General features: G+C 44.1%; 1 protein-coding gene across 1 annotated transcript; it reads left to right on the top strand.

The window, feature by feature from the left end:
• The first annotated feature begins 6,936 nt into the window (after positions 1–6,936).
• Positions 6,937–15,425, top strand: LOC104523950 (ly6/PLAUR domain-containing protein 2). The gene is made up of 3 exons (XM_010166686.1): positions 6,937–6,988; positions 14,104–14,223; positions 15,214–15,425. The coding sequence occupies exons 1-3, from the start codon at positions 6,937–6,939 to the stop codon at positions 15,423–15,425; spliced, it is 384 nt and encodes a 127-aa protein (XP_010164988.1).
• Positions 15,426–16,090: the final 665 nt, after the last annotated feature.

Raw genomic sequence — 16,090 nt, 5'->3', positions numbered from 1 at the left:
GGAAAGAAGACAAATTTGCTCTAGTTATAAATACATGATTAATCCTTTCTGTGCAGATTATGAGCAGACAGGGAGAACACACTTAGTAGTTACTAACACAAAAAACACATGGACCCCAACACAAGAAACAGATGGACCAGTTAGAACAAGTCCAGAGGAGGCCACGAGGATGATGCAAGGGCTGGAGCAGCTCTGCTGTGAGGACAAGCTGAGAGAGTTGGGGCTGTTCAGCCTGGAAAAGAGAAGACTTAGGTCTTCCAGTACCTGAAGGGGGCCTACAAGAAAGCTGGGGAAGGACTTTTCATAAGGGCAGTTAATGACAAAACAAGGGGAAATGGGTTTAAGCTGAAAGAGGGGAGGTTTAGATGAGATATTAGGAAGTTCTTCACTGTGAGGGTAGTGAGACACTGGAACAAGTTACCCAGAGATGTTGTGGATGCCCCCATCCTGGGAGTGTTGAAGGCCAGGTTGGATGAGGCTTTGAGCAACCTGGTCTAGTGGAAGGTGTCCCTGTTGCTGGCAGGGGGGTTGGAACTGGATGATATTTAAGGTCCCTTCCAATCCAAACCATTCTATGATTCTATGATTAACTCCAATAAGATTCCCCCACAGGATCATTATATACATATGCTGGCCACTGGCAAGGCAAGTGGTAAATATGAAGGTTCCACCCAGAAAGAGTTAAGTGCTGCACAGAGGTTAGTCTAGCTAATAACCTAGAGATAAGAGGTACCTGCACTGAATTCAAAGTGGAGAAAAAAAAATAATGAAAAAAAAAGTGAATTATCACGTACAGGGAACAGGACTCCTTATAAAAATAAAGCATCTTGTTCCCTACCTTCCTGTCCTGGTGAATATACAAAGTGTCACTCAATCTCAAGCACAGCATACAACAGATACCTGGGGCAGAAGGAAAAGCTATAGTGAGGTCTGGTGGGAATTTGGGAAGAACAGCTGAGATAATTTTGTACTTGCAGTCTGGTCTGACTATCTGTCCCAGATCCTGCACTAACCAGCATTGCTCATATCCCAGTCCAGCACCAAGGTGGAAATCAGTGCGGAGAAAGCTGCCAAGCTTTCTATACTCATCTGCAGGTCGAATCTATAGCTGACTGACCTGCTACTGGGTGTGAAAATCACAATTCTCTACTCAGCAGGGTGCTTTGAGTCTATTGCTTGTCAGATTGAGGGGGCACATGCCCTTTCCCCAAGGGAACCTTCCAGCAACTGAGTTCTGGGAATCACCCAACCTTTACATACTCAATAGGCTTGGGAGAGGGCTGGAGTGTCTTGCAAAGCTGTATGTCTTGGTTTTTGCTAGCATAGGTTAAGGGTTTTTTCTAGGATAGGACACTTTTCTCATCTCTAACAGTGCTTTCTATCTACTGAGAAGAAAATTAACCCTGTCCTAACAAAAACCAGGACCTTGTGCCAACATAATGGTTTTAAAGCCAGACAGAGACATGTTGGATCATGGCCATACATTGTAGGGTATTGTAGTAAAATCAGTTAGTAGGAATAAGGCTGCTGTGACTAATGAGCTAGTGAGTGATGCCTGAGTGGAAATGGCTCTGAGAGAGCTGCATGGTTGGATTCCTGATGCGTTATTCACAGGGATAGGCCAGATTCAGGCTTAGCACTGTTTATTTTTCACTTTGCATTTACAGTTTTCTCTTTAACGTTTAAAAACATTCATTCCTCATCAATGGAAGAAATGGAAGAGGGCAAAGATATCTGTTTAATTCCTCTCTTTTAGGTGCAAAGTGGTTCTCATCTCTGGAGAACTGCGGTTTCTATGAGAGATAGATGGGGGACACGTTGCGTCAGAGGTGAAGTTCATGGTAATTTAATCCTTGGCACACTTCACACCAGCAGGTTTACTGATTAACTGAGGTTAATTTTCCAAGGTTAGCTAGCAAATAATTGACAGAGTTTAGAATAAACCTCTAAATATGTGGCTTTCAGGCCAACGCTCACTCCTGCTGCTTCTAGTAACTCCTGCACCTCCTAACAAGGTTGCATAAAAATAGAAGAACACTGATGAAAAAGGAGCATTCTTCTCTGAAGAGAAGGACTTGGGAGTGGTGATGAATGAGAAGCTGAACATGAGCAGACAATGTGCACTTGCAGCCCAGAAGGCCAATAACCGTATCCTGGGCTGCATCAAGAGAAGCGTGTCCAGCAGGTCGAGGGAGGGGATTCTGCCCCTCTACTCCGCTCTTGTAAGGCCCCACCTGGAATACTGCGTCCAGTTCTGGAGCCCCCAACATAAGAAAGACATGGACCAGTTAGAACAAGTCCAGAGAAGGGCCACCAGGATGATCCGAGGGCTGGAGCAGCTCTACTGTGAAGACAGGCTGAAAGAGTTGGGGCTGTTCAGCCTGGAGAAGAGAAGGCTCCAGGGAGATCTTATAGTGGCCTCCCAGTACCTGAAGGGGCTACAAGAAAGCTGGAGAGGGACTTTTCATAAGGGCAGCTAATGAAAAAACAAGGGGAAATGGGTTTAAGCTGAAAGAGGGGAGGTTTAGATGAGATATTAGGAAGAAGTTCTTCACTGTGAGGGTGGTCAGACACTGGAACAGGTTGCCCAAGGAAGCTGTGGCTGGTCCTCCCCGGAAGTGTTGCAAGGCCAGGCTGGATGAGGCTTTGAGCAACCTGGTCTAGTGGAAGGTGTCCCTGCTGATGGCAGGGGGGTTGGAACTGGATGATCTTTAAGGTCCCTTCCAACCCAAACCATTCTATGATTCTATGATTCTATGATTCATTAACTAGTGGTTAAACCGTGTCAAATACAATGCAGACTCTGTTTCTGGAGTTGCAACTACCTTGCTTCATGAGCTTAATTAACCTCTCTGTATCTCAGCTTGCTTATATCTGATTTTCAGATAATAATATTTACTTATCTTACAGGAGTGTTTTTGGGTTTAACCTGCTTGTAGGTGTGCAGCAAAAGATTAACACTAGTGTATGACACTGTCATGTCAGCACCCTTCCACATCTACCTGTGAATCCAAGCATAGCTTTTGCTCATACACCTGCATGCTCCAGAAAGCTATGGGATTCCTAGGAGATATAATAGAATAATCAGATGGTTTGGGTTGGAAGGGACCTTTAAAGTCAGCTTGTCCAACCTCCCTGCATTGTACAGGGACATCTTCATCCAGGTCAGGTTGCTTAGAACCCCATCCAGCCTGACCTTGAATGTTTCCAGGGATGGGGCTTCTACCACCTCTGTGGGCAACCTCTACCAGTCTTTCACCACCCTCACTGTAAAAACTTTCTTCCTTATATCTAGTCTGAATCTCCCCTCTTTTAGTTTAAAGCCATCACCCCTTGTCCTATCGCTACAGGCCCTACTAAAAAGTTTGTCCTCACCTTTGAAAGACCATAATAAGGTCTCCCTGGAGCCTTCTCTTCTCGAGGCTAAACAGCCCCAACTCTCTCAGCCTTTTTTTATAGCAGAGGTGTTCTATCTCTCTGATCATTTTTGTGGCCTCCTCTGGACCCTCTCCGATAGGTCCTTGTCTTTGTTGTGCTGAGGACTCCAGAACTGGACACAGCACTGCAAGTGGGGTCTCAGCAGAGCACAGTAGAGGGGGAAAATCATCTTCCTCAACCTGCTGTCCATGCTGCTTTTGATGCAGCCCAGGATATGATTGGCCTTCTGGGCTGCAAGTGCACGTTGCCTGCTCATGTCCACATTTTCATTCACCAGTACCCTCAATCTTCTCCACAGGGCTGCTCTCAATCCCTTCATCCCCCAGCCTGTACTGATACTGGGGATTACCCTGACCCAGGTGCAGGACCTTGCACTTGGCCTTGTTGAACCTCATGAGGTTCACACAGGCCAACTTCTCAAGTTTGCTGGGGTTTCTCTGGATGGCATCCCATCCCTCAACCATGTAAAGATACACAAAGAGCTGATTAGAATAAAGAAAATGCAGAGTTTAAAATCATCAAGTCAAGAAGACTCTCAATTGAAACCAGTGCCTGCACTTCTCTAAACACATACAGAGCCCATGGTCCCTGAAACTCTGCACTGGAGGTGGATGAGCATATCTCAGGACTTCCAAGTGGCACCTCTTCAGCCTGGTAATTAGACAGTGTGAGACAATCTGTTGGGAGGTTAAGGGATTTGGAGACTGTTATCAGCATGGATACAACTGTTGTAGGGCTGCTCACATCAGATGAAGATGCCTCCGCCCCAAAGACTATCCCAATTGGCCAGGTAGGACAGGGAAGGGATTTGGCACAGGTTTCTCAGGCTGGAAGTAAACATTTGACTCGGAAATTTTCCTTTTATTTATGATAACAAACTCCTTTGAAATGCAGAGAGGTCTTGTGCTAGTTTGCCTTTGAACACGTACCCTAGAAATTGTATTTTATTTTTTTTCAAATCCATCTTGTGAGATCTTGAAGCAGATTTATACAACTTGTGTCTTTTTATTTTTTTTCTCTGTAGTTAATGGAAAACCCTCAACACAATAGGCTTTGATTACCCACCAAAGAATAAAAGGAGTTCAACAAAATGCTGTTTGGATGTTCCTATTAACTCTTATTTCTTTGGTGACTTGCCAGCACTGCAAGGTAATTGCATAGGGTGTGCAGAAAAGAGGAAACATTGCAGGTGATGCTTAAAGACTCAGATAAGATCGACTGAAACTATAAACAAGTGAGGTATGTTGTCACCCCCCCAAAAAAAACCCTAACCCTCCAAACTAAAGGAGTGCACAAGATTTAAGCAGGGTGTTGGCATCTATTCTTCCATCCAAAATCTTATAATCTAATGAAGGTCACATTTCAGATGTTCATGTGAAACCAATCATCTACCACACATTGTTTAAGGCCACTTAATACCAGAAACCCGAAACCACACCCCTTCCCATGTTTAGTTTGTTGGGTTTTTTGTTTGGTTTTTGTTTGGTTTTGTTTTGTTTTCTCTAAGAACAAAGCAAACACAATCTGTGTATTTCCCCTTTCTTAAGAGGATTATAAAATTCTCTGCTGAACGTGAGAAATATCAAACCAAGAATATACCAAATTGCCTTTCCCTAGATAATTTTGGGCTGGAAATAACTACTAAATTTTCATAATCAACATAATGACTCTATTATGGAGGCCATGTAAAAACAATGGGTCCGAATTCTTGACGGTGTGGATCACTTGGAGTGGTTGGTTGTAAGTGAGGCAGGACTTGCTAAATTGATGAGACTGTCACTGGAGTTTTTGCTTTGGAGAGATGAGGACTGGGTTGTTTATGTTCTAGCAGCTAGAACAAGTCCAGAGGAGGCCACCAGGATGATCTGAGGGCTGGAGCACCTCTCCTGTGAAGACAGGCTGAGAGAGTTGGGGCTGTTCAGCCTGGAGAAGAGAAGGCTCCAGGGAGATCTTATAGTGGCCTCCCAGTACCTGAAGGAGCTACAAGAAAACTGGGGAAGGACTTTTCATAAGGGCAGTTAATGACAAAACAAGGGGAAATGGGTTTAAACTGAAAGAGGGAAGGTTTAGATGAGATATTAGGAAGAAGTTCTTCACTGTGAGGGTGGTGAGACACTGGAAAAGGTTGCCCAAGGAAGTTGTGGATGCCCCCTCCCTGGAAGTGTTGAAGGCCAGGCTGGATGAGGCTTTGAGCAACCTGGTCTAGTGGAAGGTGTCCCTGCTGATGGCAGGGGGGTTGGAACTGGATGCCCTTTAAGGTCCCTTCCAATCCAAACCATTCTATGATTCTATGTGGGAGTAAGAGAAGAATGTTTGCTTTTAACATTTAAAGAACTTGAGTGATACTAACTCTGAATAAAGTTCCTCCGATGGGGTGATAGATAACAAAAGTGATGGGAACATCTCCAAGAACATCTTTGTTTCATCCTTCTCTCTTTTGTTTCCTTATTGAAAGTGTGTGTTGGGGGGCACCTGGCATAACTGCAGAGAAGATCTTCCTTACCAGTTTTTGCAATTCCACAATCTTGCCCATCAGACATTGTAGGAGGATTTACTAGCTCGGGGCTGGCCTGAGGCACAGGAAAAGCGGGCAGGTGCCTGGGGCAGCAGGGTTTGGGGGTGGGAAAGCCAAAGGGTTTGGCAAGCAAAGAAGTAGTGGTTCCAACTGCTCCCTACTTGGAGAGGGTTGGCTCAGAGCACAGGGGCTTCTCCAGGCACCATCCTCCCTCCCTAAGCCTGAGAGACTCGCTTGGCCCAGACTTTCATGGTCTGCTCTTGTTTTCCCAGTGTTCCCACCATCTGTGTCTGTAGATGACAGGGAGTGGAGAGGGGAAGAGAGCCTGCTCCCACCCACAACCCCCTGAAACCCTGCTCACAGCTTGGGGAGAAGTTTTACAATTCCAAAATCCCAACCATGATGTTTCCAGTAAGGGGTTATAAATCAACTTTCCACTTCTCCTCCTGGTGATAAACTATGGTTCCTGCTGTGGGTAAAAACACAGAGGAGAAAAGTACGTGGGGTTTAATGTCTTGCTGTTCACAGCTACAGATGCTTTTTTTTTTTCCCCCAAGGTTCATGGAAATCACCCAGGTCTCTCTAACCACTACAGAACAAAAAAAAAGAAAAAAAAGAAGAAGAAGAAATATCAACAAGCTGCAGGGCAAGGCATGGACACTAGGGTTATTTAATACCCCTGGGTTTATACATCATGACTAGACACAAAGCACCCAGCTTAAATAACCTCAGCTATTGTCCACCATGCAAACTCTCATTTTCTTCTCCAAGGAACATGAAAAGAGATGACGGATATGGCAGGAGGTGGGGCCTGCTTTAGAGCTCATTCAATTAACTTATAGCTTAATTAGACTTGTTTTTCCAGTAGAATTGGATCTTGAGTCGGAATCGGTACATGGCAAGCCAGCAGGAGTGGTGCCATTAAAGCTGACAGTGAAGAGTGGTGGCAACCCAGTGACCAGGCAACTGAGGGTCCATGCAAGATGAAGGTGTTTCTATCTCTTCTGTTGGTTGCTGTCACTTACATGGAGTTGGGTAAGTTCCTGCTCTGATTTATCCAAACTCCTGCAGGAGATGCAGAATGGTGGGATGGGATGCATCCTGTTGTCTCTGAAGTCCATACCTCACACTTTGATCAGTTTTCAGCAAAAAAAAAATCTGCCTGTGGAATATTTCCAGCTTGTCAGATGTTCAGGACCATTATGGTCTCATTGGGATTGTTAGTTCAGGCTCTTTAGGAAGTATTATAAGATAAAGTGTGATTATTCCATGTCACTTCTTTAATGCAAATTCCAGCTCTCATATTTTATGTGTTCTTAATCTCACTCTTCCTCTTCTTCTTCTTCTTCTTCTTCTTCTTCTTCTTCTTCTTCTTCTTCTTCTTCTTCTTTTCTTCTTCTTCTTCTTCTTCTTCTTTTCTTCTTCTTCTTCTTCTTCTTCTTCTTAATAATTCTCTTCCTCTTTCAATACTTAACCCTGAAAGGCAGTTAGCCAGTTTGATGCAGTGTAGCGGCTCTCTCTAATTATATGTTGCATGTATGGTTTATTAAACTTCAGCCAGGTTTATTAAATTTGCAGTGGGAAGGATGGTCTGGGATGTTTAGCTGGTGGCCGAGGTCCTGCAGAGCTGATGTTTCCAGTTCTGTTTAGTAACACACTATGGTTTGCATGAAGTCAAAAACAATTTCAGCAGGCCACCTTGGAAAACAAACAAGTGTGAAGTGTTTTGGGGATTTTGCCCATTTTTGGGAGGATTTGAGAGTTTATCACCACAGGGAATGATCTCCACCATCCTCCCTCCCTTCTTTCTGTCCCCATTATCTGGGGATTATCTATCTGCCAGCTCCTTGGAGGTGGTAGGCTTGAAGGACACAGTCAAGGTGGGAAGCCAACAGCAGCCTGATATTGGGGGTGACCCATCTGGATGGAACAAGCCCCATGAGTCCAATCTGTACAGGGATGCCATGCAAACCTTACCCCTCCATTTCCATCAGCAGGATTCAGGTGCTTCTCCTCCATCACCAACTCCACAAAGCCAAACATGGAGGAGTGTTTCGGATATGAGTGTTTTAATTCCATAGGAAGTAAGGAATCCCTTCATTGCAGTCAGTCCTACATCGATGGTGATGTCATAACCTCTAATGGTAGAAGGTGACTGCATAGTGGAAAGGACACCCTGGCATAGACTCCCCATTCCTTGATGCTGCCACCAGAACAAATTCTTGCACAAAAACTTGGTTTATACTGGTAATCCCAGACTCAGAGTTGATGTTAGCCTGGATGACCAAGGTAAGCCCTTAGGCAAGGTCGGTGCAGGAGCTGATAATTGGGATATTTGCATGTTCTGCACAACTCTTCCAGATCCAGGGAGTGTAGAGACTGGTTTTATCGCTGTCTGCCTGGGACATGGAGCTATGTTAGGATTTTTCCCTTTGTATTTGTTTCCTTCATATGTAAGGACTTGTTCCTTCCTCCATCTTTGGGTCTGCAGAGTGGATTCAACAGGGGAAGGATGAGTGGGTGGAAAAAGAACGGGGTTTTGGAACATTCTCTGGGAGAATACAGGTACCGTTTGGAGAGGCAGACCCAGAGCTGGAACAACAGCCCTCTCTTTTGTGTAATGCACTGACTGTCCTGTTGTCTCTAAGACATGTGTCCTGGCTCTGGTCACTGGTAGTTCAAAGCCTCAGAGTGGAGCTTCATGTACTCACCACAGCTGCTGCTGTAGAGATCAATCATCACTGGTCTCCAGAGCAAGAGATACTTCCTTTCATAATTATACCCAGTTTATTCTGGAGATTCATGTCTACTTGTCAATGGAGAGACAGCAGATTAGAGAGGAACATAATTAGTTAATACAGGATGGCTTGGAGAGAAGGGTTCTCTATGGTCAGATGTTCTTAAGAGATGAATAAGAATCTGAAGTGCAGAATGTAGCAGGAAAGCAATGGGATGGAATACAAATTTGGTCTAGGATTGACTCATCAACCTAATTTTGTCATCCTGCTTAATGAGACTTTGTCAAGTGTTGGGCAGATGGGGAGCAGAAGCTCCTGCTGTGACCCAGTGCTGCCACATTTCTCCATTCTTGTTCTTCCCCATTTCCCTGTCCCTTCCTTGTCCATTGTTCCTGCCCACAGCAGGGCAGTCAGACTAAATGATCTTTAAAGGTCCTTTCCAACTCAAATCATTTTATGATTCTATGATTCAGGTGGGCAGAGTCAGGATGGACACTTTGATTTGGTGGGCAAACTTTGGCAAATGTCCTCTGCACACTCTCTTTGCAAATCTGGGATAAAACCATGAAGCATCTGCATTTCCTCCAAGCTTTCTTCTGGGCATGAGTGGAATCTGTGTAATTTTGGCATTTCCTGGAAAGACAGTCAGAGTTGAAGGGTGGAAGATCTGCCAGTATCGAAGTGAAGCTCGTAAAATCTCTTCTAAGATATTCCAAGATTTTCTGCTTTTTTATCTCCTCTTTGGTTTTCAGCACTCTAAAAAGAATGTGCTGTAACTATATTGAAATATTTTAGCATTTTATATTTAGATCTTCTTTTAAATAAGACTTCTAATATGTCTCTAGTCCTTTTAAGAGTATAAATTCATTTTTTAAGGTACTGCATATCTGCCTTTCTGTGTAAGTTCATAGGCTCTTAAAACAAAAAGGGACCATTAGGGAAGAAAGGCTGAAAGAGTTGGGGCTGTTCAGCCTGGAGAAGAGAAGGCTCCGGGGAGATCTTATAGCGGCCTCCCAGTACCTGAAGGGGCTACAAGAAAGCTGGGGAAGGACTTTTCATAAGGGCAGTTAATGACAAAACAAGGGGAAATGGGTTTAAGCTGAAAGAGGGGAGGTTTAGATGAGATATTAGGAAGAAGTTCTTCACTGTGAGGGTGGTCAGACACTGGAACAGGTTGCCCAAGGAAGTTGTGGATGCCCCCTCCCTGGAAGTGTTGAAGGCCAGGCTGGATGAGGCTTTGAGCAACCTGGTCTAGTGGAAGGTGTCCCTGCTGATGGCAGGGGGGTTGGAACTAGATGATCTTTAAGGTCCCTTCCAACCCAAACCATTCTATGATTCTATGATTACAGTTTTGTTATCTTCACACATATCTACCCTTTACAAATAGACCAAATAGATATTCCAAAACTTACTTAAAACAGGGTTTTTAGACCACAGGTCTTTAAGTCTTCAAGTCATGGTGTTTCCTCCCTGTTCTCTGAGATGACAGCTGACTATTGCTGCTGAAGAACTGCCTCATTTACTGCAAAAGTAAAATTGTTTCATTCCAGCTTTTGGTTATTTTATTACATTAAACACTCCCTGATCCATTATTTTTTCCATCTCAAAAAAACCCTAAAACCAACCCCAAAACCAAACAACTCATAGATATAGCTGCTATTTAATATATTTAGCTGTGTTTGAACCTGTTAGTCTCAGTATGGTTAATGAAAATATTGGGTTTGCACATGTTGGGGACGGTGCTCTCTTAATTTGATGCATTCTTTTTGCTTGTGTGTGTTTTGGGGTGGGTTTTTTTGTTTGTTTGTTTGTTTTTTTGTGTTTTTTTTTACAAAGAAGAAGGTTGCCCAAGGAAGTTGTGGATGCCCCCTCCCTGGAAGTGTTGAAGGCCAGGCTGGATGAGGCTTTTAGCAACCTGATCTAGTGGAAGATGTCCCTGCTGATGGCAGGGGGGTTGGAACTGGATGATCTTTAAGGTCCCTTCCAATCCAGACCATTCTATGATTCTGTGATAGACCCTGTGACTTTAATGTGTGACTAGTATCATGAAATCTGAGACTAATGATGAGGATTCCTCCCTAAAGATGTATTTGACAACTGTCAGACATAGAATTTATGCAAACAAAACATTAGTTGACAATCAGCAAACCAGAATAATAAAATGAGCTTTGAATAAAAACAAAGTAATTGCTGGGTTTGTTTAGAAAAAAAGCTCTTTCTGGCTTACTAGTTAAGGTGAAATTGCATTATCTGTTTTCATCAGGTGGCTTGTTTGCCTGAGCCTGCTGCTCTAACACATCATTTTAGGTGTGCTGAGATGAGCTGAATTGTTTTTCAGTGAGATTTAAAGGCATTTCACCAGGGTTGTCACACAGATAGGGTGAGAACTTTTTTCTAGGTAGACCAAGGAGTGGCTGCTGGTCTGTGATGGTACCATAGTGTATTGCTATGCTGGTGAGGCACATAAAATCAGATGTCTAGCTGGGAGGTAGAAAGAGGACCTAGATCAGGTGTTGGGTTCGTTGGGAAGACCTGCAAAGAGCAAAGTGCCCTGAAAATCTTGCCCCAAAATGGCTTCCTTAGTGATAGGAAATACCAGATGCTATTTTGGCTTGATATCTGCAGCTTGGAGTGGTCTAGAAATACTGTATCACAACAATCTGGGCTCTTCAGTGACACTCTCTAAAACCTCTTAATCTCAAAAGACTTTAGGCACTGAAGGACTTGGGCTGTGGATATTCTGCATGTCTGGGAGCTAATTGGCACTTGCAAGACCTTTGCACCTCAAAAGGGAGGTGATGAAGAGCATCTATGAACTGGTGAGTGATGAGGCAGTGTGATAGCTCACAGCTTGGACTGGATTTGGAGACTTGGATACCAAAATCTGTTTCTATGATCTCTGTCAAGAGCAGTACATGTCCCTGTGCATTCTACTATTTTGGCCACTTTCATCTTTTAAAAATAACTTCTTACACATTCTTTTCATGAAAATAGTGTCTCAGCACAGGGGAAGGGTTGTGCTTAATTTGTTCTCTTGGTTCAGTAAATTTGATGGAGACAGTTCCTTCTCTCTGAGACACTGTCTTGTCTGAGTGCTTCCAGTCTTTGGAAAGAGCTGATGGAGTGGACAGCACCAGATGAAATTCTCCCTGCTGCAACTCACATTCAAGTCGGACTTTTCTGTGTATCCAGATCCTTCACCAAAGGGAAGTCATGCTTGGCCAACTTGATAAACTTCTGTGATGAAGTGACTGGCCAGGTAGATGAGACACCAGTCAATATTGTCTGCCTGAGCTTCAGGAAGACCATTGACACTGTCTCCCATAAGATCCTCATAGACAAGCTCTTGAGGTGTGGGCTGGATGAGCAGACAGTGAGGTGGATCAAAAACCAGCTGAATGGCCAGGCCAAGTGGGTGGTGACCAGTGGCATAAAGTCTACTTGAAGGCCAGTAACTTGAAGTGTACCCCAAAGGTCAATACTGGGTCCAGTCCTGTTTAACATCATCATTAATGATCTGGATGATAGGACAGAGCTCACCCTCAGCAAGTTTGTGGATGACACAAAACTGGGAGGAGTGGCTGATACACCAGAGGCTTATGCTGCTATGCAGAGAGATGACAAGTTGGAGAAATGGGCTGACAGGATCCTCATGACAATCAACAAGGGGAAGAGCAAAGTCCTGCCCCTAGAGAAGAACAAACCCATGCATCATTATATGCTGAGGGCCATCCAGTTGGAAAGCAGATAAGCTGAAAAGAGGATCTGGGGGTACAGGTGGACACCAAGTTGAACATGAGCCAGCAATGTGCCCTCGTGGCAAAGAAGGCTTAATGTTATCCTGGGTTGTGTTAGATGAAGTATTGCCTGCAGGTTGAAATAGGTGATCCTTCCCCTCTGCTCAACACTGGTGAGGACACACATGGAGTCCTGTGTCCATTTCTGGGCTCCCCAGTACAAGAGACATGAATATACTGAAGTGAGTCCAATATAAGGCCACAAGGATGATTATCTCTCCTCTGAGGAAAAGTTGAGAGAGCTGTGACTGTTCAGTCTGGAGAAGAGAAAGTTTAAGGTGGGATCTTACTAGTGTCTATAAATGCCTGAAGGGAGGGTACAAAGAGGACAGAGAAAGGCTTTTTTCAGTGGTGCCCAGTGCCCTGACCAGAGGCAACAGGCACAAAATGTTCCTCTCAACACCAGGAAACACTTTTTTACTGGGAAGGTGACTGAGCACTGGCACAGGTTGCCCTGAGAGGCTGGGAAGTCTCCATCCTTGGAGATATTAAAACCCCATCTGGATGCAGTCCTGGGCAATTGGCTTTAAGTGGTCCTGCCTGCACAGGGGGATTGGACTAGATGACCTCCAGAAGTCCCTTCCAGCTGCCACCATTCTGTGATTCTATGTATTTGTGGGTCTGTGATCTTTTTCTGATGCTCTATGAATGAAAAGGCAAGGAGAAAAGCAGATGCAAAGTAAGGACAGAGTTGAGGTAAACCAGCTGCAAATGTGATTGCTGTCCTGTGGGAATAACAGATTAAAGGAACCTGGGGATGTGGTTGGCTGGCAAGTAGAACAGTTAGATGTTTGTCATAAACATGAGAAGCAGGGCCTATTGACTAATTGTGATAATTATTAAAATAAAAACATCTTGCTAATTACACAGTTGAAGTATGAGACTTTTCCTGGGTCCCTGCATGTCTTAGCTGGCTGCTGGCACCTGGGGCAAGGTCTTCAAAGAATTCAAGCACTGAGATGTCACATCTTGCAAAATCTGTCTGCTGGCATCCAGCCACTGCACAACATAGTCAGCCCTATCTTAGGCAACCTGATTACCCTCACAGTGATAAAGCAGAAGCAGGTGGGCCAAGCAGCTGCTCCTCATTATTTTCATGAATTTACTCCTGCTTGTTATTTATTTATTTATTTTTTAAAATCATACTCATCATTTTTGGAGTTGGGATGTCCCAGCACTTTCAACCCATATTTACTGCATGATCCAAAAACTAAGTAAAATTACCCTTAAACTCTCTTGTGGACTACTTAAGAGCTAGCTACACAAAACATCATCCTTCCAAACTCCCAATAACAAAGCAAGAGCAAAAGAATCATCTTTGTTTCCCAAGCATTCAGCAATCTGGTGTTGATAGGACTTTTGTGGGGTCTTTTGTGTGTGTGACTCTGTCTTGCTTGACTTGTTACAATGAGTCTGAAGCCACATCTGAGGTTGTGCTTTGACCACCAGGCTATTGTATTTCTCATTCCCATTGTAACAAATACCTTTTACTATGCCATCCCTGTTCTCAGTATGAGTATTTTGGAAGGATATCCTTCCCAGAGGTACCTGGAGGTGCATAGATAGAATCTAGTGGTCCACACTAAGGCCAACCTCATGTTTTTCCTCCTTGCAGTGCAAACCTTGCAATGTTACACTTGCCTTGAACCTACTGCTGTTGATAAGTGCCTGAGGATCCAGAACTGCACAGAGAATGAAACCATGTGCAAGACTACTATGTATTCCCTGGAGGATGGTAAGAGCAAGTACTTCTTTATCGATATTTTTAACATGAGTCAGTGTCTCTACAGTGAAGACTGCTGGTGTAGGGAGCAGTATCTTTTCTCACTTAAATATGTAAGCCTGGAAGAGAGCTCTCACGGGGCAGAGAGCAGTCTCCTGCTGTTGTGGAAAGCAATCTTCATGTGAGTGAATGCTTAGTGAATGTAAGCTCATAGTTAATTCTCAGTGTTGAGCATGGTTAGAAAAAAACCATGTTGACTTGAGCTTGAGACATGGAGCTAACGAGTCACAGAATCACAGAATTCACAGAAGTGCCTGGATTGGAAAAGCCCTTTAAGATCATCAAGTCCAATCATTAACCTCACACTGACAAGTCCCTGACTAACCCATGTCCCTCAGCACTATGTCTACATGACTCCAATCCCTCCAGGGATGGGGACTCCACCACCACCCTGGGCAACCCCTTCCAATGCCTGAGAACCTTTTCAGCAAAGAAATTCTTCCTCACATCCCATCTCAACTGTCCTTGGTGCAACTTGAGGCCATTTCTTCTTGTCCTGTCACTTGTTCCTTGGTTGAACAGACTGACCCTCACCTCTCTACACCCTCTTTCAGGGAGTTGCAGAGAGTGAGATGGTCTCCCCTCAGCCTCCTTTTCTCCAGGATAGACAACCCCAGCTCTCTCAGCCACTGCTCATCAGACATGTGACCCTAGATTTGCATGACTCACACAATTGGTGTGGGTTAAACAGTGCTCTCCTGATCCAAAAACTGTTTATGAAAGCTGATCGGAGTAGAGAAGCCAGTAGAGATAAGCCAACCTCAGTAAGGTGAGGACACCAACTTCTGGTCATCTGGAGGCAAAACATAAATGCCCTTGAGTTCTCTGGAGCTCTCAGACTTTGGTGGTGAAGGCAGCTAATATTTCACTAGACACAAGGAGAGTTCTCTTCCATTCCTCCCATTCCTAACTGTTCCTTCTTTCTTTCTTTCTCTGTTGTAGTTTATCCCTTCGTGGGAGTCTCAACGGTGACCAAGATGTGCTCGTCCATCTGTGTCCCATCCGATGTGGACGGGATTGGCATGACACGCCCCGTCTCCTGCTGTTACTCTGACTTGTGCAACAGTGATGGTGCAGCTAGTCTGAGGATCAGCTTTGTGCTGATTGGGATACTAGCAAGTTCCCTTTGTGCCTTCTTCTGGACTAGACTGTGAGGAACTGATGGGGAGGTCTTTGAGGCTGAAGAACTCAATGAAGAAGATAATAAACCCCTGCCAGCCCAGCTTTCTGTTTGGATGCCTCATGAACAACCCTCAACAGCTCCCAGAAATTGCTTTTTTAGTACCCATCCTTTTCCCACAACCAAGAGAGAAGCAAAAAGCAGGAAGTCCTGACAGAAATTTTTGAACCGACTCTTCAATAACTCCCACAAAATTAACTATGGAGTTTCTTTGCTGTGCTGGTCTGGTTGGTTTTGAACTAAAAAAGTCTGCTGTATGAAGTACATTTAAAGCAAAAATCCTTGTGCTAAGAGCCTTCCCTACCTCCTAAGAACATTTTTTCCCCAGGTGTTAGCCAGCAGAATAGCTGAATTGGCCAGTCTTCTCAGATTAAATTCAGTTATGTGGCAGGTCCTCTCCACCTCACAGTTTTCTGCTGTCTCTTTGTTCTGTCTAGATCTCCTTCTTTGTACCCAAGAAATTAAGGAGACATTTCTGTGACCAAAATGAGATTAAACTACCCATGCCAATGATCTGATCCAAGGAGGCTAAAATCTCCTGTTTGCTGTATCCTTCTGAGCAGAATAAAAATAATGTTGTGATAAAACTGTAGTGATCACTAAAGTTATTTATAGTGCACCTGTCTGAAAAATCTTCTC

Source organism: Antrostomus carolinensis, unplaced genomic scaffold (genome assembly GCF_000700745.2).
Source record: "Antrostomus carolinensis isolate BGI_N321 unplaced genomic scaffold, ASM70074v2 scaffold5474, whole genome shotgun sequence".
In the NCBI taxonomy this organism is placed as follows: domain Eukaryota; kingdom Metazoa; phylum Chordata; class Aves; order Caprimulgiformes; family Caprimulgidae; genus Antrostomus; species Antrostomus carolinensis.
Note: the sequence above shows the minus strand (reverse complement) of the source record. Positions and strands in the feature narration are given on the sequence as shown.

Excerpts from the sequence above, each read along its gene's own strand:
- LOC104523950 (XM_010166686.1), top strand. The coding sequence starts at position 6,937 with ATGAAGGTGTTTCTATCTCTTCTGTTGGTTGCTGTCACTTACATGGAG. Across the intron at positions 6,989-14,103 it reads TGTCACTTACATGGAGTTGG|TGCAAACCTTGCAATGTTAC; the intron begins GTAAGTTCCTGC and ends TCCTCCTTGCAG. Across the intron at positions 14,224-15,213 it reads TATGTATTCCCTGGAGGATG|TTTATCCCTTCGTGGGAGTC; the intron begins GTAAGAGCAAGT and ends TCTCTGTTGTAG.